General features: G+C 40.2%; 1 protein-coding gene and 1 long non-coding RNA gene across 4 annotated transcripts; one reads left to right on the forward strand and one right to left on the reverse strand.

Annotated features, from left to right (window-relative positions):
- The first annotated feature begins 971 nt into the window (after positions 1-971).
- On the forward strand, positions 972-23483 carry LOC133151077 (deoxycytidylate deaminase-like). 3 transcript variants are annotated; one of them, XM_061273824.1, is made up of 6 exons: positions 998-1169; positions 1266-1428; positions 2191-2326; positions 15316-15432; positions 21199-21295; positions 22945-23483. In XM_061273824.1, exons 1-6 carry the CDS (start codon positions 1129-1131, stop codon positions 23024-23026), a joined length of 636 nt encoding a protein of 211 aa, XP_061129808.1. In that variant the 5' UTR covers positions 998-1128; the 3' UTR covers positions 23027-23483. The 3 variants fall into 3 exon arrangements, with proteins under 3 accessions (XP_061129810.1, XP_061129808.1, XP_061129809.1); XM_061273825.1 differs by having other exon boundaries at positions 1009-1169; positions 1329-1428; XM_061273826.1 differs by lacking the exon at positions 15316-15432 and having other exon boundaries at positions 972-1169.
- On the reverse strand, positions 2369-10425 carry LOC133151078 (uncharacterized). Its single transcript, XR_009713855.1, has 2 exons — positions 5844-10425; positions 2369-5652 (listed from the first exon to the last, which is right to left on the reverse strand). It is a non-coding gene; the product is annotated as an uncharacterized LOC133151078 (long non-coding RNA).
- Positions 23484-25014: the final 1531 nt, after the last annotated feature.

Below are 25014 nucleotides of genomic sequence, written 5' to 3' on the forward strand. Positions count from 1 at the left end.
TATAATGAGGGAAATTGCTTCGGAACTCAAAGTTTTGCTTCTCAACGCTCCTTCTGGAACAAATTGGTGTCGAGAACCGAAGTGTATAGGTGAATATCCCCTAAATTAACAAACACCCTGAACTAGATTTCTTAAAGGGAGAGCATTCATATTACTCTGCACGAGAGGCTGTGTGGTAGGGGGGGGGGGGGGGCAGCCATAAGCCTCACTGAAACACTCAGCAGATAAACAGATAATCTTAAAAACAACTGTACACTTAAGGAGAAAGCTGAACCGTTTAGCACATTTAAGCATGATTATATGGATGTGGCTGAACACGACACCAAATCGAGACCAAACTTTACTAATCAAACTACTCTAATTACTAGGGGGAGACAGTGGAGCCTCAACAAGAATTAAATTAGGTCAGTGCTTCTGTAGGGCCAGAAGAGAATGGCTTGCTGGCCCTGATTGTAGGATCAGTGTTTGCTTGCAGATTGTAATGGGTATATCTTTTCCAAACAAAAATAGTCTCAGATTTAAGATTGCCTGTAGTGCTTGGTTTTTCATGTACTGTGAAGGCGCTTGTATTTTAACAATTTAGCAGGTAAGGCATTTGATTAGCCACTAGATGGCAATGTTGGAACGGAGGATGTTGTTATAATTTTTCAGTTTATTCCTCACGAGGACTGACAGGCAACGGCATATATACACGTTGTCAGGTTGTCCCAGAAAGATGTGTACACCTTTTAGCAGCTGATAATTCAAAAGTTTGTTTTTTCTTTGCAGATTAAACCCATCGATCCAAATGATGGCAGCCAGACTAAACTTTGAAGAAAGAAAATGTATTCTAAAAAAATTTGTATGTATGTATGTATGCATGTATGCATGTATGCATTTATGCATGTATGCATGTATTACACTTTTGACTTTATTAGATAGGATTTTGGGTTGTATAGTAAATCTTTGACACACAACTAGTCTTGGAACTTTCGCACATGGCTCCGATTAGTTTAGTTTACCTGTAAAACAAAACCGAGGGTGAACACTTCTCCTTCCGTGTTATGTTAAGTAGAGAAAGGGATCAACAAATTGGGGGAAACCAAGCTAGGAAGTAAAGTTTTGTATTGCGGACCAGGTTGACCGATTATGGAAAGCAATTCGCGGCCGAAGACAGAAATTTGCCATGGGTAAGTGTTTTATCTGACGAGAGACAACTCCGGAAACAATTCACGCATAGAATGGAGCTCCCCGTCAGTTGACAAAATACACGCTTTTTCTTGAAGGCACGATTACCATGTTTGCAAACCTTTTAAGGCCGAATCTTGTCAATGGGCTGATCTCTACAGCTGCACAACCAAAAAGAGGGAAGACTACCTGGAATGGCCCGAGTACTTCATGGCTGTGGCATTCTTGTCAGCTCAGAGAAGCAAAGACCCGAACTCACAAGTGGGTATTGTGTCACAATTTAAAATGGTAAAGAAATATGAATAAGGACCAGGCGAGCATGACCGTCGTTACGTGGGCTTTTTTTTTTTTTTTTTAATACAGTCAAAACTCGGTTTTCGAACGTCCCGGAATTCGAACAAAAAAAAAAAAATCGAAAGTTTTTTGCTTCGGTCATGCCTCCAAAGAAAGCAAGTGAGAGCAGTTAAGCCATCCTAAAACTCAAATACGCTCTTAAAGCAATGCGACAGTGAGCGCCCGGCGCCCTTTGGTTGCGCGATCGGACCAAATTAAGCTCCCTGCGCACTGAGATCCACTTAAATTTTAGAAAGTACATCAGGACTTTAAAAATATTTTCTAAATTTCAGCAATGGCTCTGTCACAATAATGCGACCAGCACGGTGCAGATGCGCAGTCGGCGGCGCGCTACGGTTGCACGTTCGGCGTTGCGCTGCAGTTGGGTTTTTTTTTTAGTCTTGGAACGGATTAATTTTTTTTCCATTATTTGTAATGGGAAAAATAGAGTCGGAATTTGACCAATTCGCTTCTGGAACGGATTGTGATCGAAAACCGAGGGTTGACTGTAATTCCTTACGTCATCTGGAGCAGGTATTCATGGGAAAAAAGAGGCACCAGATCCTTGAAAACCAAAATTTATTATTATATTGGAAATTGGTGTATTGTTCAATTTCTCGAATGATCCATAGGATAATCGGCTTCATAAAGGTTCATTAATGACAGCCCTAGTTATTTTTGTAATTACAGGTGGGGGCCTGTATAGTGAACCAGGAGAATAAGATTGTTGGCATTGGCTACAATGGAATGCCTAACGGCTGTGATGATGATCAGCTGCCTTGGGCTCGGTCGGCGGCTGATCGTCTGGACACTAAATATCCCTATGGTAATGTGTTACTTGAACAAAAATGGACTTGTCATAACAGCATCAATTATTACATGACTTTATTCCAAGTGCTCACTCATGAGTGTACATTCTGTAGTATAGTTCCTTGCATGGCCTATTTGCTACGTTGCCAATGACGATTTGAAAATGAATTTGGCGAGATAAATATTTCCCAAGCTCGCTACTGTTAGGATACGGATTTTAGCTATTGATCTGACTCCAAATTGTGATCAACACTTAACACAAAAATTGCCATGTTCTAATCCACACACTGGCGCACCTAACAATTTTGCGAGTTCGTTCTGTCAAAGAGAAGACCAGTAGATCAATCAGACCGAATTTACCAATTGTTTAATCTTGTCAAAGCAAGCTAATACAGGCGCCTGGGTCTTGGGTCCTTAACACAAAAACTCGTGTGCCTTCGTGACCAGAAAGACGACACACTCTTCCGGGTTGCCCAGTTTTAAAGAAACACAATATGAATATTCAAACATGCAAAATATTGTGTGGTGATTGGTCGATGGTCTGTGGTCATCTCCTCCTCGTTTGGGTTTTCCCCTGCTCAGCACACGTGTCTGGACCACAAAGACGAGTTGTTTTTCGCGTTCCCATCGGCCTTGAGATATGCTCCCTTTCTGGACCTCCTGTTCCACAATACTTTGAAGAAAACAAATTCATGTAGCCTGCACATTCCTTTCCACTTATTAAGCGACCACACTACTACTAGAAATTATATTGATATGGTTATATGTGTCTAACGGAGCCTTAATCAAATGTGTTTGCAAACTGCCGAAAGTACATTTCCCTTTATTCCCTCTCATGACCTCATTTATGAGGTCATCACCCGTTACTCTAGCAAGCAGCGACCAGCATGCTGTCGGTCCTTTCTTCCCGCCTGGGTCAGTCGGCCCCCTGGCGCTGTGTTGTTGGGGATGAAAGTACAACATGCATCACCAAACATTCCGCACACACCATGTTCCTTAGCCAATAGCATGTCCAACGCAATTCTATTTTGGAACGACATCAATGCCAATTGTTCATGGACCGCTGTAAATGATACATTTTTATTGGGGGTGATCCATAGGAAAATGCTTTTGAATCCCGAGGACACTTGATTAACGAGTTCATACTTATCTGGCACACCTATGGCGTCAATATATGTTGGATCGTTGTCGCTCAACCATGGGGGCAAAACGTCTCTTTTGGCTCACTTCAGGAGCCCCGCCAGTGGGGACTCCATGTTCCAATTGAGATTCTGTGTTTCAATGGGGACAACCACTACAGGCATTATCAAAGACACGAGGGCACAGATACCCTATGCATCCTTTGGGAAGTGATGCTATAATTTGTTGTCACCACACCACAACCAGTTGTCACTGGTCTTCCTCTGCTCCTTCCATCACTGCTAGTTGAATTCTGGCATGTCCTGTTAAAGCTTAAAAACAAGTGGATTTGGAAAAAAACTTTGGATATCAAAATTACAAATTGAAACCTACTCACCCATTTGTATTTTACAACCTACTCACCCAATTCTATCTTACCACATACTCACCCATTTCTATTTTACCACTCCCCCTTTTGACACATTCACCCAATGTGTCATTATGTATCAAAAGGAACCTGCAAATCGTCCCCTCTCATCACCACACTCATTATAGTCAGGCCCGCGGAACCTCTAGCTCGTCCACCACACGCTCGGCAACACAAACAAAAACCATCGCACTCCTGTCAGTGAGCTTATAGCCCTGCTGACAGCGGACATTTGTACAAAAACAGACATCAAGTATCAGAATAAAAACAGTCATAAAATGAATCCTGGCGCCCGCGGATCATGTCCTGAAAACCATGTCATCAACAAGTTCATCATAAAAACCAAAAGGGCAAGGGTTAACATATTCTTGTAAATTCAATACAAACTTTCCCCGAACGCAATCGACAACCTGCAAGAACGAAAACAAGTTACGCAAGCAGCGCGCAATCCGCTCCTTGGCTGGTGGCTGTTGCTGCTGCTGCAAAAAATTAAGTCACACAGAATAACAAAGCAGAGCGTGCACTTTTCGCAAGCAAGCTCAAGCGTCAAACATTTGGTCACTGTCCACCTAGTCCGTCACCCCGTCGGGTGAGCTCAAAGTCGTCACACGTCAAATCGTCCAAAGTCTTAATGTTCGATACTAATTCTGTCTTGTCTAACCATATTACTGAAATGGGCCTTCTCCATCGCACTGTTTTGTTGTCGATGGTGCCCCTGAGTAATCCTAAACCCATATTTAGTCTAAAATTAGTCCTGATCAATCGTACTTTTTCAAATCTGTAGTATCTTTATATTTTTCAGGTGAGAGGAATGTTATCCTCTGCTGTGATCACATCACCCCAACTTTGAATCATGTCAACCATTCACAATACACAAACACCACACCACAAGCACAGACTTGACATTCATACACCATTACAGACAAACTGTCATCCCACAACACACACATAAAAACATACAATATTAAATTATAAAAAACAACCGTCCCTACGCAAAATTTTCTCCTCAATTAAAATTTCCCTTTTTTATTTTAAATCCAAAGTTAATATCTAATTGTCTGGTTTCCTGTCCTCTCCTCGTTTGCCAATATGCATAATGCTGGAACATGATTTAACTCCCCAGTTAGTTTGCTCACATCTCTCACTTAGACTATTTGACACTTTGTGTTGAGCTGTAACTTCAATATTTCCACATTCCCATATTTCTTCCACTAAACAGTTCCATTTTGCTTTCCGTTTAAATTCATCCCTCCAAATAACTACCTCTGGCAAAGAACCAACAATTTATAGAGCACTCCCTTTTACTGTTACCTTGTTCCCTCAGTCATCTTCTCACAAGCATAACTGACCCTCCTAAAAAAAATAATGATACCGAATATAATGTTTAAAAACAATATACACAGCTTCCTCCTGCCACTTACGCTATCACCTTGAAGATTATCGTTCTCATTTTTGTTGATGCCAATTCTTAAAATTAAATGCTTACTTTTGATAATGGAGTCACGCTATATCACAAAGTTTGAAAACCTTCCACGCTCCCCCTTTCTACCTATCAAAACCAATTAGGAATATTTTTGCTGTCATGATCATCATTGTGGCCCTCACACTTATTGTTCTTGTACTTTAAATTGTCAATTTTTGTACATTTGAAGCCCTTTGAGACTTGCTTGTGGGCTATATAAATAAACTTGCCTTGCCTTGACTTTATCATTATTCAACTTCTTCTGCGTTCTTCTGCCTCTTTTTTATTTATTCATTTTTTAACTTAACTACTTCTACGAATTCATCTGATTCACCTCATTCCACTTTTAACACATTCCAAATATTCATGCCAAATATTCTAAATATTTACGATTTTTGAGAAATTTACAAATTTTAACCCAATATTTCACCATTCATTCTTCATGGCACATTCAATATTTCTCATTTTCTTCCACATAATTCCTCCAATTAACCTTCTTTCACTTTCCAATTCACCTTCTCTCACTTTCTAGCTTAAAATTTCACATTTTCACTTTCAACATTGCGGTAACATTTTGCAAAATTTCCTTTTTCCCTTCTAATTTCTAATTATTTTTTCACTGACTCAACCCTTTTCAATTTTTTTTAACTACCGTTTTTTTCCGTGTATAGTGCGCCCCCATGTATAGTACGCACCCCTAACAATGGCATGCTGATGCTGGAAAAAAGCTTGTACCCATGTATAATACGCACCCAATTTTTATGAATTTTTTTTAATTTTTTTTTAAATTTTTTTTTTTTTTTTTTTTTTTAAGTCCCAAAGATCGTCACACACGCAGGGAGGCAATGGGTCCCATTTTTAAAGTCTTTGGTATGGTCTTAACTAGGCTGGATGTCATTTTTTTTGTTGGCGTTGATTTCTCCGACTGCCCCTAAACGCACCACCGCGCTCCGTGCGCGCATGGGCTGCGGACGTGAAAAAGGCGGCTCTGTATGGGAGAGACGTTGAAGAGGAATAAAAACAACCTTGGAAACCAAAACTTGCCCCTCGTCGTGACTCGGAGCCGCAACAAATGTTTCGGATTTGTGTAGGGTACATTGTGACAGACGGCAAACTAGCAGGTGATCGAGCGAGCGTCTGATACAAGAGCATTGCGGTCGTATGGAGCGTGTTTGAAATGAACAGCAGAGACGAAAGGAACAAGGCAAAGTGTTGTGAAATAAAATATTACCTGTAATACGCATTTTGTTATTTGCTGATTGAAACTGCTAATTAAACTGTGAATTGAAACTAATAGGTGGAGAACTGAACTCTCGCTCTTTATATAGCTGACGTGTCTTGCGCAACCGTTCTGCGCATCTGTAATGGCGGCCTCCGTATGACGTCCGGTCCGCGATGGAGATTAAAAAACAAACAATATTTGACAATAACACACCATCGAGGATTGCACCATCGCATCAAACGATGTGTCGTCAATTATGAATTTTACTAAGTGTGTTGGGCAGGATGGCTGAATGCGATGCGCGATTGACAACAAACAAGAAGAAAGGTGAGTTTTATTTCGGGGGAGATTTGTCATGTCTCGTCCCCAGTTTTGCTATGTGTCTAGGTTGCCATAGTTTCTGTTCGTGTCACCCCGCTCTTCCTGTGTCACCTCAATCGATGTAACGTGTTTTGTATTTAAGTCCTGTCTGCCCCTCGCTCACCGTTGGATCATTGCATGTGTTACTGTCATTCTGTTCCTGTCTTTGGTAATGTCACCCTGTCTTTTTGTTCCACGACTTTGTCGGTCAGTCCTGTTGTTGGTTTTGTTGTACCATGACTTTATTTAAAAAAAAAAAAAAAAAAAAAAATAAAAAAAAAAGAAATTTAATTTTTTTTTTCTTTGTACCCATGTATAATACGCACCCCAGATTTTAGGACAATAAATTAGTAAAATATTGCGCACTATACACGGAAAAAAACGGTATTCATCTTATGCCTACCTATTCCAAAACTTCCCACTTGTGAAAAATCTTAAATTTTCAACTTTAAAATTCACGCCCAATTTTACAAAATTCTTTCGATATTTTCATCGATTTTCTGACCAATTCAACACGTTCTAAATTTAAACATAATCTTGTACCATTCCCCGAATTTGTATTCAGCCTCTTTGCCTTCACACACAATTTCTCCAGAAATTACAAATTCTAATTATTATTGTTAATCCTCCGTGACCCTCGTAAGGACAAGCCGCACCAGTAATGGATGGATGGATGGATTGTTAATCCTAACCCTAAGTGCCGATCATAAAATAAATAAATCAATTGTCGCAAGGGTCATGTCACTGTATTTGTTATTTAAAGCCCTACTGTACCCTTTTTAAAAGTAGTGCCCTGTATTACTATTTTGCTGTCGTATGATTTATTATTATTAGTGCATCTTCACTGTCCATATCTATGTATTTTGTTGTTATCCCCGTTCTAGTGTCAATAAGCAGCCTTATTATTCCCTCTTTTATCAAAACTCCTCAGATATGTCCGCCCCAGCACCCAAACACACTTCCATCCCTTTTGTCCCACACTCCACCAACTTTGTAATGCTTCAGCAGTCTTTAGCAATGTGTCCAGTTTGACTTCATGTGACTCATGCAAGTCTTTAGCAGCCTCTCCTCTTAGATTCTCATGATGATGATTCAGGGCTGGATCATCCGCCACTCTCAAATGCGTTTATCTTGTCTTTGTTCTTTCAGTCCATTTTCTTTTTGATCTGCAACTGTGTGTATTCCACCAACTGTATAGTTCTTGTCCTGTGAAAAGCTGTGCTTGCCCCCTTCAAGCATGATAGCAGTTTCTGTTGTTCTCCCAAAGGTCAAAGGTGTCTCATGACCAGGGACAGTCCTCTGTTGATTTTGAGACAGCCAGTGGAGTAAGAGGACTCAGTTCAGGAATCGTGCCACGCGCTAGGGAAGAACACACTGGGACACACTTTTAACAAAACTATCTTTGTGTTATCAGTCTTCCTGTGTAGTATTTGTTCCTTACACCCCAAAGCTTCCTATTAACATTTTGTATCCTAGTAGTTGCGCACACTCATCATCTTACTATCAAGCCGCCCTTATCAAATGCTTTTTTTTTTTTTTTTCTCTCTTCTGAGCAATCCATCCACTCTACCCATTAACACGGCTAAAATCCTCGTTCCAATGTTTGTCATCAAATAAAATTCCGAAATCTTTTGTAATAAACTGTAATATAATTTAACAATCTACCAACATATGCGGTGAATGTTATTGTTCAATCTATAGGTCATACAGCGCCTGTGACACTCCTCCTTGATTTACCATCTCATAAGTTATTGTTGTCAGCAGCGCTAAATGATAGTGCTCGAAAGTGAATGTCTTATCGCCCAATTTAAAACACATGCCACATTTGAGCTAGTATTTATTCATTTATTTATTTGCCATCCTCATGTTAGCTGGCATATGTCAGAATTAAAATGTAATTTTGCTTTTAATTTTAAGTCTTTCAAAACTGCTATATCCTTACTGCACCGAAATAAACTTTTAAATATATCTTTAAAAACAACCAAAACAATCTATGCTCCTGCACAGACTCTTAAAAGTGGCACCCAAATGCCAGACTACAAATACTCCTTCACTATCACATAAAACAGTCTACTTAGCTAAACACTGTCATCACCTACTAAATTAATGGCCTGCAAGTACAATGTTGTTGCTGTGGTCCCTCAAAACATGTGACTAGAATTTGGATAGTTATTAACTCCCATCAATTGAACAATTATCTCATCACTATTTACAAGTTAGCCCCCCTCTCTTCTCTCACTTCTCCTCAACATTGTATCAATGTTGACGTCACAATCTGGCCAGGCCCGCACGTCCTGCTGGCCCCCACCCTTGCCGGTATGAGCCGAACGGGCCCCCTCCTTTCTTGAACATTCTCTGATCCATCCCATCTTCCTCCTCACACGCCCGCAACCACACATGTGCACATAAACGCACACACAGCGAGCGTGCACACAACCGCACATACACACACGCATCCGCACGGCACGCACGCCAATACACAAAGTGCTCGCGCAGAGCTCAGACGAACGACGATAGACTGACACAAACTTTTACAGAGATTACGCACATACACAGAACACACAGACAAAGGGATTCAAATCCATCTCTCATGTAGCTCACGATTTGCGCTTCCACATCAGCATACATTCCTCTCAATCTCACTCCATTCATTCTTCTCATCACACACACACTCCCCCCAATTTGGTTGCACATTTTAGATATTTTAGCGGTCTGGTCTCTCACAGGAGGAACTGTTACCACCGGATACTTTTTGAGGAGGCCTCACTTCTCCTCGGGGATCTCACAAGCACCCCAGCTATTTGAATGCGATCGTCACCGCACCCTTGTCCGCCACGACGAAGCGAAACAGAGGAGTCCGCACTCCCACCACGGAATTTAACTGTTTCTAAAAGAACAGAGGAGCCCGCACTCCCACCACGGAATTTAACTGTTTCTAAAAGAACAGAGGAGCCCGCACTCCCACCACGGAATTTAACTGTTTCTAATTGCTTGCACACCTTATTTGATCTGAACGACAGTCTCCTCTTAAATTTCCTCTTTCAATTTGCAGAATTTCGACATATAGTAACAGGTATTCTGCTTACCTTATCATTTAGGAGACGTCGTACCAGCTCAACGTTGTGCGCTTATTAGAGATGCACCGATCCGACTTTTTCAGTTCCGATACCGATACTGATGCCGTGGCTTTGCGTATCGGTCGATACCCGATACCGATCCGATATTATGGTTGATTTTTTTTTTTTTTTTTAAACGTTTATTTCGAACATTAAAGAAATACAAGAAAAAAATAAAAATACAGAAAAATGATAACTCCATAATACAATAGAATATAAAAGAAAAAAGATATTGCATCATAATTTTCCTTTATCGTAAAATCATATTTGTTCAAAAAGGGAGTAGAAGGAAGCCTAAGCTTATCTGACTCTACCCCATGTAACTACATGTTTCTATTTAATTCTGTCAAGAATTTGTCCATAGTCAATATATTAAAGAAAGAAAAAAAAACATACATATATATATATATACATATATATATATATATACTTACATACACACATATATATATATATACATACATACACACATACATATATATATATATATATACATACATATATATACACATATATACACATATACATACATATATATACCATATATTTTCTCATTAAAATACAAAGCAACTTAAACAACTTCACAGCATGTTACGGTATCCCGTCAATATTTTGTCCTTATACATTTTTTTAAACTTAGGTAAGGTACTACAGTTCTTTAATTCGTCACTGCTGGTGTTCCATAGTTCCACACCTCTAACTGTTATACAATGTAACTTTAAGTTTGTTCTCACCAAATCTCTTTTAAACATACGTGTTCCTCTTAAATAATGGGTACTTTCCCTCCACTCAAACAACCTCTGGATACTGTTTGGTAATTGATTATTTTTTATTTTGTACATGAGTTGGATGGTTTTAAAGTCGACTAGGTCGTTGTATTTCAGTGAGTTCAATTTAATAATTGAACTCACTGAAATAATAATTCCGATTTTATTTAAGAAGCTACATAACTCTACATGTGGAACAGAAAAGACCAAAGGCAATGGCATCAGGCAGACTACACAGTTCTTTGCTCTAAATTAGGGGTGTCCAAACTAACGGTCCAGTTTTTATTGGCCCGCAGCAAATTCTGAAAACATAATTGAATATGACCCGCACAAGAAGCTTGAGCTCAGCTTCTCAGTTTCCACACTAGATGGAGCCCGCCACACAAAGCGTTTGACGTCCCATTAACACCCCCCCGGAAGAGAAGCGAACACGCAGCGTTTGACATCCGATTAGCCTCCCCCCCCCCCCCCCCCATTCGGGAGAGAAGCGAACGCGCAGCCTTTGACGTCCCATTAGCAACCCGAAGAGAAGCGAACGCGCAGGGTTTGACGTCCGCTTAGCAACCCGGGGAAGAGAAGCGAACGTTCGCTCCATGTTTGCGTTTGTTTAGAAAACTCTCGTGGCATGCGGCTCACGTGCTGCTAGCGTATGACGTAGCCCGCGTCCCAATAGATTAAGGAAAGTATCGGCTCACAGATCGGCTGTATTTTCCGATACCCGATCCATCTATTTTGTTGATATCGGGACCGATATCCGATCCAGATATCGGATCGGTGCATCTCTAGCGCTTATTCCTTATTCCAACGGTACGCCGACCGGGAGACAGCTGTCCCAGACTAACTGTCCGATGACTTGGACACAGACCACGAGTTGTCAATAACCCTTCTCTTGACATCACGTCAGGGTCACCAAGAAACTGTTAGGATACGGATTTTAGCTATTGATCTGACTCCAAATTGTGATCAACACTTAACACAAAAATTGCCATGTTCTAATCCACACACTGGCGCACCTAACAATTTTGCGAGTTCGTTCTGTCAAAGAGAAGACCAGTAGATCAATCAGACCGAATTTACCAATTGTTTAATCTTGTCAAAGCAAGCTAATACAGGCGCCTGGGTCTTGGGTCCTTAACACAAAAACTCGTGTGCCTTCGTGACCAGAAAGACGACACACTCTTCCGGGTTGCCCAGTTTTAAAGAAACACAATATGAATATTCAAACATGCAAAATATTGTGTGGTGGTTGGTCAATGGTCTGTGGTCATCTCCTCCTCGTTTGGGTTTTCCCCTGCTCAGCACACGTGTCTGGACCACAAAGACGAGTTGTTTTTCGCGTTCCCATCGGCCTTGAGATGTGCTCCCTTTCTGGACCTCCTGTTCCACAATACTTTGAAGAAAACAAATTCATGTAGCCTGCACATTCCTTTCCACTTATTAAGCGACCACACTACTACTAGAAATTATATTGATATGGTTATATGTGTCTAACGGAGCCTTAATCAAATGTGTTTGCAAACTGCCGAAAGTACATTTCCCTTTACTACTCATGTGAAGAGCGGATTTGTTTGATAAAACTCTCCTTATGGAAATGGTCTCAAAAGCTGTCATATTGACATGAAAATGTCCGTTTGCGAATCAGATAATCCCACATTTCTAAATGGGGCCAGTGATGCATATGATTGACGATTGTCATCACAATATGGCTTTCAATCCAATAGCATCATTTATAGTATATTCCACATTACAATGCCGATACATTGCTACTAACATAATATTGATAAGCACACTGCACCAACAATGTCTCAGTACCTGAGCCGTGGCAAACGACAAACAAAGTTTAGTTTTCCGTATCCGTGCCCACAAAAAAAGAAGCAAGATGACACAGCGAAACAAGCTTTTAACCGGGACTCAACTTGTCAAATAAAATCAGAGTGGTTCGACAAATTCCCAGGGATATGACATGGCATGGAGAAAGGAATTCTTTTTTGTAAAGCGTTTTTGAAAAGAAGCCATGGTTATTATATTACATTACTAAACACAGCATGATCGCACTTAAAGCTGGGTCTCCATAACATGGCTCATAGTGGTTTAAGACAGGGGTGTCCAAATATTTTGCAAGGAGGGCCAGATTTAATAAAGTGAAGGGGCCCGGGGGCCAATAGTTTTTTTAAGACATTTTTAACGACAAAAAATTCATGCAAATACACACTGTTATAAAACAAATTTCATTGTCACAATTGTCTTTATTTTTCAAATGACAAAAGAACCAAATATAAGCCATTCAGGCAGATGTGAACAACTGTAAAAACACAAATTCTGCCTTTCATTCATATCTGAAGAGTCGGATAACATTGAACAAACTGTTTGAAATACCTTACATTTACATGAGTTTAAAATTATTTTTTCCTCATGAACATTTTAAACAGGAGTTATAAGTACCGTTTTTGTCCGTGTATAATGCGCCCCCATGTATAATACGCACCCTAAAAATGGCATGTTGATGCTGGAAAAAAGCCTGTACCCATGTATAATACGCACCCAATTCTCTCTCTCTCTCTCTCCTTTTTTTTTTTTTTTTTTTTTTTTTTTTTTTTTATAAAGTCCCAATGATCGTCACACACGCATGGAGGCAATGGGTCCCATTTTTATAGTCTTTGGTATGGTCTTTAACTAGGCTGGATGTATTTTTTTTTGTTGGCGTTGATTTCTCCGACTGCCCTTAAAGGCACCACCGCAATCAGTCTAAAAGAGAGGAAAGTGACGTGCGGACGTGAAAAAGGCGGCTCTGTATGGGAGAGACGTTGAAGAGGAATAAAAACACCCTTGGAAACCAAAACTTGCCCCTCGTCGTGACTCGGAGCCGCAACAAATGTTTCGGATTTGTGTAGGGTACATTGTGACAGACAGCAAACGAGCAGGTGATCGAGCAAGCGTCTGATACGAGAGCATTGCGGTCGTATGGAGCGTGTTTGAAGTGAACAGAAGAGACGAAAGGAACAAGGCAAAGTGTTGTGAAATAAAATATTACATGTAATACGCATTTTGTTATTTGCTGATTGAAACTGCTAATTAAACTGTGAATTGAAACTAATAGGAAGAAAACAACTCTCGCTCTTTATATAGCTGACGTGTCTTGCGCATCCGTTCTGCGCATCTGTAATGGCGGCCTCCGTATGACGTCCGGTCCGCGATGGAGATTAAAAAACAAACAATATTTGACAATAACACACGATCAAGGATTGCACCATCGCATCAAACGATGTGTCGTCAATTATGAATTTTACTGACTAAGTGTGTTGGGCAGGATGGCTGAATGCGATGCGCGATTGACAACAAACAAGAAGAAAGGTGATTTCAAGTTTTATTTCGGGGGAGATTTGTCATGTCTCGTCCCCAGTTTTGCTATATGTCTAGGTTGCCATAGTTTCTGTTCGCGTCTCCCCTCTCTTCCTGTGTCACCTCAATCGATGTAACGTGTTTTGTATTTAAGTCCTGTCTGCCCCTCGCTCACCGTCGGATCATTGCATGTGTTACTGTCATGATGTGGTTTCTGTTCCTGTCTTTGGTAATGTCACCCTGTCTTTTTGTTCCACGACTTTGTCGGTCAGTCCTGTTGTTGGTTTTGTTGTACCATGACTTTCTTTAAAAAAAAAAATAATAATAATTTTGTACCCATGTATAATGCGCACCCCAGAATTTAGGACAATAAATTAGTTAAATTCTGCGCACTATACACGGAAAAAAACTGTAATATTTAATTTTCATTTAATTTTGACTAACAGCCCCGCGTGAAGAATCGCTGTTGTGATGCCATTTCAGCTCGGAGCTGCTTCACTTTATCAGCGCGGTTACTCCCTGTTAGCTTTTCGTATGTGTCAGCATGTTTAGTCTACTAGTGTCTCTTTAGGTCGAAATCCTTAAACAAGGCAATCGCTCTTTAGAAATTAGACAAACACCATTGCCTTGATTTTCAGCGAGGAAGTATTGTAATTCCCATTTCTCTTGAAAGCGACGGCCCTCAATGTCAACTGTCCTCGTTTTCTTTGCAGTCGCCATGGCAGAAATGAGCGGCGAGAGGTGGTGCTGCCACCCTTTGGTAATAGGAGTAATTACAGGTTCAAGTTTTTTTTTTTTTAAATTCAGTTTGACAGTGCAGGTGGTCCATAAATAATACATTATAAGACCGAAGATGCGGGCCATATGAAATCTGATCGGGGGCCAGATTTGGACATGCCTGGTTTAAGAGGTTCACCATCCAAAAAGCCGTAATAGTTCACTATAGTAGTGTATTGTTCATTTGAACTATTGTCATTTTATGCTGCTTTGACAAATGTATGAAACCTTATCTGTCAGCCCTTTTTTTTTTCTTCATTGTTTTGAAAAAAAAATCTTTCTATTTAATATTACATCATAGTCACATACAGCACCAATTCAACATTGAAAACAAACTCAAAAGTGCTTCTTGTTAATCAGCCAGACTCAGAACATACACAGGTGCATTATATTAATCACCGGGTTGTGTCCCACAGTGTGCCATGCAGAGCTAAATGCCATCATGAACAAGAACAGTGCTGATGTGAAGGGCTGTACCATCTATGTTGCACTGTTCCCCTGTAATGAATGTGCTAAACTCATCATCCAAGCAGGTTGGTAATGGTGTAATTTCTATTGGCTGATTGATGATGATTTTCTTTTGTTAGTGATGGATTTAAGTTGAAATGCTAAGAAAAATGCTGATTTATTTGGGGGGAAGGGCGGTTAAGTATTTGTTACTGGCTTTATGAAACTGCACTGAGAACTATTTTTACTCCCATAGTTAAATAGTGTAACAACAGTATTAAAAATGCTCTTTGCATGTCTAATAACATAGTTGTACAATGCCTTGAGATACGAGTTTAATTTGTTCCATGACCATCATTCAAACGACATTCCCTATTAAAATGAATAGAAATGCAATTTATCTGTCCCAGCCATAAAAAAAATCACATTTATTTTTGTTATGTCAAAAAAACATATATAAGTCGCTCCGGAGTACAAGTCGCATTTTGGGGGAAATTTATTCGACAAAATCCAACACCAAGAACAGACATGAACGAGCAACAACAGGCTAAACGATAGGTATGCTAACGTGACATAAACACAAACGAAGAGCTGAGAACGGGCCTGACGTAACATTCAGAGTTATTCAAAAAACTATTACATAAAAAACATGTTTATAAAACCATCTGTGTCACTCCAATTCATTAAATCCATCGATCGTCCTTTGTCAACAATGGGTGCGCGCCGCTGACGGCGCTTGCACTTCAAAATATTCCACAGGCCCATATAACGATATATAAATTATATATCAAATAACTATTGTATAAGCAATACTATTATTAAACCATCTGTGTCACTCTAAATCATTAAATCCATTGATCAAATTCCTCGTCCTTTGTCAACGCTGCGCGTGCGCCCTGACGTCAGCCTCGTCGTTATTCCACAGATCTAGTATATAACTATATTGTAGCGTTAACAAATTACAAGGAAAGACGTGGGTTTGGTAAATGGCTCTTTATTTAACAAAACAAGAGTTCAACGAGCTAACAACTACTGAACTGTAACAATAAAAACATACAAGTTGCTACACGAAATAAAATATATCAAATAACTATAACATAAATAGTTCACCACCACATGGCCCCAAGCACCGGTGTCGACTTCCAGGCGTGTGGCGGCGTGGACTTCCATCCCCGGAGGTGGCACTTCCAGCCACGGAGGTGGAAGAGAGCTCCATAGAATAGGACCGGGCGTGCGTAAAAGCTATGTCCGAGCCCCATCCACCATCCCCGGACAGCCACCCGGCCGAGCACCAGCCCTCGACTTCCATCCACGGAGGTGAAAGAGAGCTCCGTAGAGTAGGACCAGGCGTGCGTAAAAGCCATGTCAGAGCCCCATTTACCGTCCCTGGACGGCCACCCGACCGTGCGCCGGCCCCAGACTTCAATCCAGGGAGGTTAAAGAGCTTAGTAGAGTGGGACCGGGCGTGCGTAAAAGCCATGTCCGAGCCCCATCCACCGTCCCTGGACATCCACCCGGCCGCGCGCCGGCCCCAGACTTCCATCCACGGAGGTTAAAGAGAGCTCCGTAGAGTAGGACGTGCGTAAAAGCCATAATAGTTTTTCAAACCTTCTGTGTCACTCCAAATCATTAAATCCTTCAAACTCTGCATCCTCCGTGTCACTTACAAACAAAGCCGCTAATGATGCCGGTAGTACGTGGGGCCCTTGTCATCTTCGTCATCCCGTGATCAATCTTTGTCCTTTTTGTACACAACTGCCACGCCACGCTGCTGACGTCACTTGAAATTCAAATTACAGTAATCCTTTCGTTTATCACGGGTTCACCTTTTTTTTTTTAATTTTTGAAGAAATTCACATAAGTCGCTCCTCAGTATAAGTTGCCCCCCCACCCAAACTATGAAAAAAAACGCGACTTATAGTCCGAAAATTACGGTACTCTTATTTATTTTCTTATTTGTTTAATAAAATAAGAATGTTTCTGAAAGTCAATATGACTTAAACATTTTTACAAGTATTTAAAAATACAAAAAGTGTTTAATAAACAATAAAGTGTATAAAACTACAATAAAGGTTAATAAAAGTCTTGTGTGGATATTGTAGCAATATATTTACTCTTGTTTATTTTTTAAATAAGAATATTTCTGAAAATCTATTTGACTTTAAAATGTTTCCAAAAGTGTTCAAAAATACCAAAAAGCATTTAAAAGTACAAATACAATACAGTATTCAAAAATACAATAAAAGTTTCGTAAAAGACTTTAGTGGATATTGTAACAATATATTTTCTCAACATTGCGGATTTTCACCTATCACGGGTGGTCGTGGAACCAATTATCTGCGATAAACGAGTGATTATTGTAGACCCGAGACCTGTCTGGATGGAAGAAGTCACACATTTGTCTTCTGTCTTTTTACTAGCATGCAGCGTTTGATGACTTAAAGGACGCAAAGGGGTCTCCACATACGTATGTCTGGGTAGTCAAGCAATGAGAGTAATAATAACAAGACCAGACTTGCTCTGGAGAGTCAATGCCAGTAATTAATCATGAATATTACAACCTAAAGCTCAATTACTAGAGCCCTCACTGGTTAAAGCAGGGGTGTCAAACTCGTTTTTTTGACGGGCCGCATTGTAGTCATCGCTTCTTTCGGAGAGCCATTATGACTGTCAACCCAAATAAATGTATGAGCACCTCATATTATAGAAAGTAAAAGCTACAAAACAAACAAATAACTCATTTTCAAATCAGAAGAATAAAAACTGGTCAAATATTTAAAAAAAAGACATCATTAAAAGTGAAGACAATTTGCAATTCTAGTAATGACACACGAATTTGATGCACAATTTGACTTCGCGGGCCACATAAGATGATGTGGCGGATCGTATCTGGCCCCCGGGCCTTGAGTTTGACACCTGTGGGTTAAAGAGTCAAAAAACAAAGTCAGACATGTTGATAGCATTCTTCTACGAGGGAGGGACATCCTCTTATGCAAGGCTACCAAACAGCATGTTTAGGGATCCTGCAGTGTTGGCTTGATTCAGTGCACAAGATGAGGTAAGAGTTGGGGCAGGACATTTTGTCACCTCCACATTATGACAATTCCCTAAGCATCTGCTTGTTCCTGGTTGTGAACAACATTGCCATGTTGGCGCAACCTGTCACCCAAGCTGGCTCAGTGTGAATTCCCCCCCCCCCCCTAACATCAAAAGCGGAGAATTACTTCAAACAGAAAAGTAAACGTGAAATATCCTAAAATCCTTGAAATATGTCTTGTGACACCAGTCCGGGAATCTTTCTGACAATCATTGTACAGTATATTAATATATCAATGTATACTAAGAAGGCATGCAAATAGATTATTTGTACCGTAGTTTTTGGACTATAAGTCGCTCCGGAGTATAAATCGCACCAGCCATAAAATGCCCAAAAATGTGAAAAAAAAAAACATATATAAGTCGCTCCGGAGTATAAGTCTCATTTTGGGGGGCAATTTATTCGACAAAATCCAACACCAAGAACAGACATGAACGAGCAACAACAGGCTAAACGATACGGTATGCTAACGTCACAAACGAGGAGCTGAGAACGGACCTGACGTAACATTCAGTTTATAAAACCATCTGCGTCACTCCAGTTCATTAAATCCATCGATTGTCCTTTGTCAACAATGCCGTGTGCCGCGCCGCAGTTCAAATGATTCCACAGGCCCATACAACAATATATATAAACTATATTTTAAATAACTATCACATAAACAACAATATTATCAAACCATTTGTGTCACTCCAAATCAGGGGTCACCAAACTACGGCCCGCGGGCCGAATACGGCCCACGGGACCGTTTAATCCGGCCCGCCAACCCTGAACAAATTGTATTATTAAACTTTTTTTTTTGGTCATTTTGCCTGCAATGACTGCGTTTCCCCAGTAGATGGGGAAGCGCTCGCCCGCGCATTTACTACCGGAAGCCGTGTCAGAAAGCTCGGTGCACACTCACAAGTGCGTGTACGGACATGGCGCACTCGCGCTCTATTTGTATCAGTCCCGAATTTAGAGCGTGGGCTGTGACAACAGCATTCTTGTAATTTGCGCGCTGAGCTTTCAGATGCAGTTTCAGCCACATGAACGTCAAAATCTACCCGTCACAGATCGAGGTAAACGGACCAACACCTCGGATCTCGCCTAAGAATTACCACGACAAATTTTACTCCAGACTATGACGCACTATCAAACTTTAACAAAAAAGACAGCGGTGTCTACAAGCCTACTGGAACCTACAAAAGGATTATAAGGAAGGAACACAAGAACTTTAAGAGACTGCTCATATGTGTCAGAGAGGTTCTGCTCTGACAACTGAGCTGAACTTTTATCTGTTAAGATTGTGCATGGCACAACAGAAAGTTAATGTTCCATGGTTTTTTTTCTATGAAGAACCCAGAGATAGTTATTTAGTTATTTTTTTAGTTGTTTTTTCTGTGAAGAACTCAGAGAGGGTTATTTAGTTATTATTTATTTCATTAATAGTGTTATTATTTGTTTCCTGACTTTTTTTCTGTAAAGAACCTGGAAAGGGTTATTAAATAACCGTTATTTGGTTATGTGTGGCTTTCTGGAAAACAAGAAATTTTTTAAGCTCCCCTACGATCGTCACACTTTTTCTGTTACAAACTGACACCGGCCCCCATCAGAGAAGGGAAAGGTTATGTGGCCCTCACAGGAAAAAGTTTGGGGACCCCTGCTCCAAATCATTAAATCCATCGATCAAATTTCTCGTCCTTTATGTCATCCTGGTGACAGAGGGCATGTCCAGAGGATATGGCGCTTTAAAGTGTTAATTACTTTATTTGATTTTTTTCTCTCTATTTTTCATGTTTTGAATATGTTCAAGATAAAGATATCAAAGCATGTGAAGTGGTCAACTATACTTGTGAGTGATGTGTTAATGATCAAGTAAAAATTTGTGAAAAAAAAACATATACTAGTCGCTCCTGAGTCTAAATCGCCCCCCCACCCAAACTATGAAAAAAAATGTGACTTATAGTCCGAAAATTACGGTAATTTATTTATTTATAAAGGCCTTCACGCTTGTTATTCTACACCACAGGTGTCAAGGCCCAGGGGCCAGATAGTGAACCGAAAGTGCCCCAAAACAAACAGGAAGGGCCCCAAATTGAACATGAAGTGCCCCAACATGAACAGGAAGTGAACTGGAAGTGCCCCAATTTTAACAGGAAGTTAACCGGAAGTGCCCCCAGTCAAACCGGAAGTGCCCCAAATCAAACCGGAAGTGCAACTTTAAACTCTTCATATTTTTCTTTCTTATTCCACAACTTCACACTTACGAGAAATTCCACATTTTCAATTTTGAAATTCCCGCCAATTTTTCCAAAATTTCGTTTTCCATTCTAATTTCTACATTTTTTTTAACCGATTCAACCCGTTCCAACTTTCAAATGTTTATCTTTTCCCTACCTTTTCCACAACTCCCCACTTGACAAGAATTCCACATTTTCAATTGTGAAATTCACGCCACATTCTCCCCAATTTTGTTTCTCACCTTATTTCTACACGTTTCAACCGATTCAACCCATTCCAACTTTCAACTGTTCATCATTTTCCTACCTATTCCACAACTTCCCACTTACCAAAAATTCAAAATTTTCAATTTTGAAATTCACCCGAAATTCTCCAAAATTTTGTTTTACACTTCACATTTCTCAAGTAATTCAACTCGTTTCAACATCATTCTGCAGTATTCCCTATTCAGTTTCTTCGCCTTCACACGCAATGAAATTGCATTTTCTAGTTGTTGTGTATCATTACTTTGTCGCACTGACCTTCTGTCCAGGCATTAAGGCAGTGGTCTATCTTTCTGACAAATACCATGACACACCTGAGATGACTGCCTCAAGACGACTACTCAATATGGCATGTGTGCAGTTCCAGTGAGTAACCATTTCTTGTGTGTGACTTTATATAGAGCTTTGGTGATCCCAACTTGTAAAACATTTTCCCCATCACACCACACGGAGACATAGTGGTGCTTTAACTGCCACCGGGGCATGTTCATATGAACAAAAAGGCGTTCGTACCTATAACCCAGTGCTTCTCAATTACTTTCTGTTACGCCCCCCCCTAGCAAGAAGAAAACTATTCGCGCCCCCCCTCCCCACCGTGACTATCCTAACTTGTCTTGTAAGTCTTAAAATGTTGCACTGTCGCAAACGTGACAGAAGTAACAATGAGAGCGCCACTGCCCTCTGCTGTAGTAAATGCGCTATTACACTTTATTCTAGTACTGCCAAAAAAAAAGCCTGTTCCCCAGGGTCACACGCGCCCCCCCAGATATAGCGCCCCACTATTTGAGAAGCACTGCTATAACCCAACATGTACAGGGAGTGAGTTATGAGTATTTGAAAGTACAATTTTTGCCCATTTTTGCATATTTACAGAGGTCATATTTGAATGAACTCTAAGATATTTTATCAAATTTTGGGTGTTTCATCTAGTTCACATGTTAAGGCTGAAAAGTCATTGAAAACGTTATTTTATTTTATTTTTTTTATTTTCAAAGTCTGCTTTATTGTCAACGTCTTCACATGCCGAGACACACAAAGAGATCGAAATTACGTTTTCTCTATCCCACGGTGACAAGACATATTACACGATAGACATACAAGTAAACGACGCAATATAAAAAACAAGAAGGCACAAACAATAAATAATAACAGTAATAATAAATAATAAATAAACAGATAACAAATAAGAGCCAGTGTGCATACAGACAGTAAAAGTACAGGACGCTACGCAGAACGGGGAAGCGAGTTCAGGATCCTGACAGCCTGGAGTATGAAGCTGTTTGAGAGTCTGGTGGGAGCGCAGGCTTCTGTACCTCTTCCCAGAGGGCAGAAGCTCGAACAAAGAGTGAGCGGGGTGACTCACATCACTCACAATCGTGGTCGCCTTGCGGGTGAGATGGGAGGTGTAAATGTCCTTCAAGGAGGGGAGCGAAGCACCAATAATCTTACCAGCCGTGTTCACTATGCGCTGCAGGGGCTTCAAGTTGTATTCAGTGCAGCCGCCACCCCAAACAATAATACAGCTGGAGAGGACGCTCTCAATGGTGCCGTGGTAAAATTGTGACAATGTGCTCTTTACAAAGAACAATCATGGTGTTTTCGAGGGTCTGGACCTTGGCGAAAACTCGTGAAACTAGGAAAACGCATCGCACCTGGCATAACAATCAATATTTCAGCGATTTCTTGTGCGGGTTTCAGAAATTGGCTCTACAGTGCCCTCTACAAATTGTTAATGAGGCATTCCTGGTTCTATGTTTCACCTAGATCTGTGAAAATTGTGTGACTTATGTAAAAGTTCAAGACCTACAAAAAAAAAGACTCACCTTATGCTAACAGGAAGACTGCCATTTTTACTTTTTTTTTAACTGGGCAGCATTTTTGGTCTTTTATAGACGTCATATTTTCAGATTTTGTTTCTTTAAAGAAAACAGTGCTACGGTTAGGCTAGTAATTCTAGACATTTGTTTGTTTTTTGTGTAAATGTATATATTTACATCCTCCTGTCTTCTTGTTAGGCAATTCAAGCCGAAGAGGACCAAGATTACCATTGATTTTAATTCCATAAACCTCCCAACGCTGGACAACTCAACAAAGTGACTATCCAAATTTCTGATCAAGGCCAGCCAAAAAGCCAGAACATGGAAGAGAAAGTGTTGCATTTGTTATGTATATACTTTTTGAGCCCTGTCTTTGTTTTTTGACAAGATAAAGATTACTTGCTTTTGCAATCTAGGTAACAAGAAGAGTTTTATAGATATTGTTTTCACATTTTTAATTGCAAATTAAATTGAGTTCCACCTACAAGTCTACATGTTTTAAGTTGAAAAACATTTTTTTTAATCCAAAGACATTCCCCAACTATGGCAAAGGAGAAATGTTGTTAAGTTCCTTGCCATTTCACTTACAGTGGGGCAAAAAAATATTTCGTCAGTCACCAATTGTGCAAGTTCTCCCACTTTCAAGATGAGAGATGGTCGTAATTTTCATCATAGGTACACTTCAACTATGAGACAAAATGGAAAAAAAAAAAAGTATTATGGAAGCTGACCTCAAAGTATGCTTTAAAACGGGATCTTGCCCCAATTATTCCATTTTGATCTCTCAGACTGTCCTGTCAACACTGTGAACATATTTTTTCCATCGTATAAAAGGATGTGTACAAGTTTGTGTTTTTCTTGACTACAGGACTCGCAAACATTTGTTTTGAATAAGTTGAATCACTGACATTTTTATTTCACAGCAAAAACAAAGGTCGAAAAACAAAGTGCTGCCTAGCTACAAAAACAGTATATTCACATATCAAATCAATAAAAGAAGCATTTTAAGCATATCCTACACCTACACACTAAATCAGTGGTGTCCAAACTACGGCCCGCGGGCCAACTGCAGCCCGCGGTCCAGTTTTTATTGGCCCGCAGCAAATTCTGAAAACATAATTGAATAAGGCCCGGACAAGAAGCTTGAGCTCAACTCTATTGCACTTCTCAGTTTCAACACTAGATAAAGCCCGCCACACAAATGAAATCAAGCGAAGCGTTCGACGTCCCATTAGCACCCCCCGGAAGAGAAGCGAGCGCGCAGCGTTCGACGTCACATTAGCAACTAAGTATGGCCCTCCTTGCAAAAAGTTTGGACACCCCTACACTAAATCAATAAAGGAGACATAACTAGACATTTTTGATATGTGGTTATGACAGGTTTTTATAACTTTATGATCTGATATGTATTTCTGTGCACTTTGAAATAAATGTTTTTTGGTAAATTGCCTGAATACCTTAATGACCCTTAATGAACTGTTTAATGGATCCCTGATGTTTTTCTAAATCACGGACACTGCCAAAGGCATCTAAGAATGTTCAGCACTCGATTATATCTTATGTCTTGATTAATTCTTGATGTGACGTCGTATGTCGCCTAATGCTAGACACCAGCTTTGGATTATTACAGAATGTTCTGGACAGAGAAAAGAAACATTTTTGCCTAACAATGACAAGATATGGGTGGAAGAAGAAGAGGAGGAGCCAAACTGTGGAAATGATTTTTTTTTATTTTTTATAAAAAAATGTTGAAACATGCCAATGACTACAAAGTAGGATTGTCGCAAGAACCGATACTTTCAGTACCAACACGCAAAAAATACGTCAATACCTACTTTTCTGTGGTCCCGTCTGAACGAATGTTTGACTTTTCACTCTGGGAACTGTGTCGAATTTTGCCGGAACTGAAGGGGGCAGTATACGAATGCGAGCAGCACGGAGCAGCAGTCAGCGGCGCTGAAGAAGAAGATTTTCGCTCATTCGTAACAATGGCTTCAGCAAGTAGGAGTGGAAGTCCAACACGCCGGCTTGTTGAGAAGCCAAATCGAACAGAGTCGTGTGTGGAAATATTTTGCATTTGAGGCGGATGCAACCAGAGCAATTATAGAATCGAACAAGGCAACGTGCAAAAAATGCTCGAGAGGTTTCCACACCAAATGGCAAAGACATAGACAAAGTGCGCAGACAAATGCTCAACTATGCAAAATTACGTTTGGGCACATGTTGAGGGGTGTGCGCAAGCCTTCTTGGCTATATATTAGGGATGTA

This window comes from Syngnathus typhle, linkage group LG3 (genome assembly GCF_033458585.1).
Source record: "Syngnathus typhle isolate RoL2023-S1 ecotype Sweden linkage group LG3, RoL_Styp_1.0, whole genome shotgun sequence".
NCBI lineage: Eukaryota > Metazoa > Chordata > Actinopteri > Syngnathiformes > Syngnathidae > Syngnathus > Syngnathus typhle.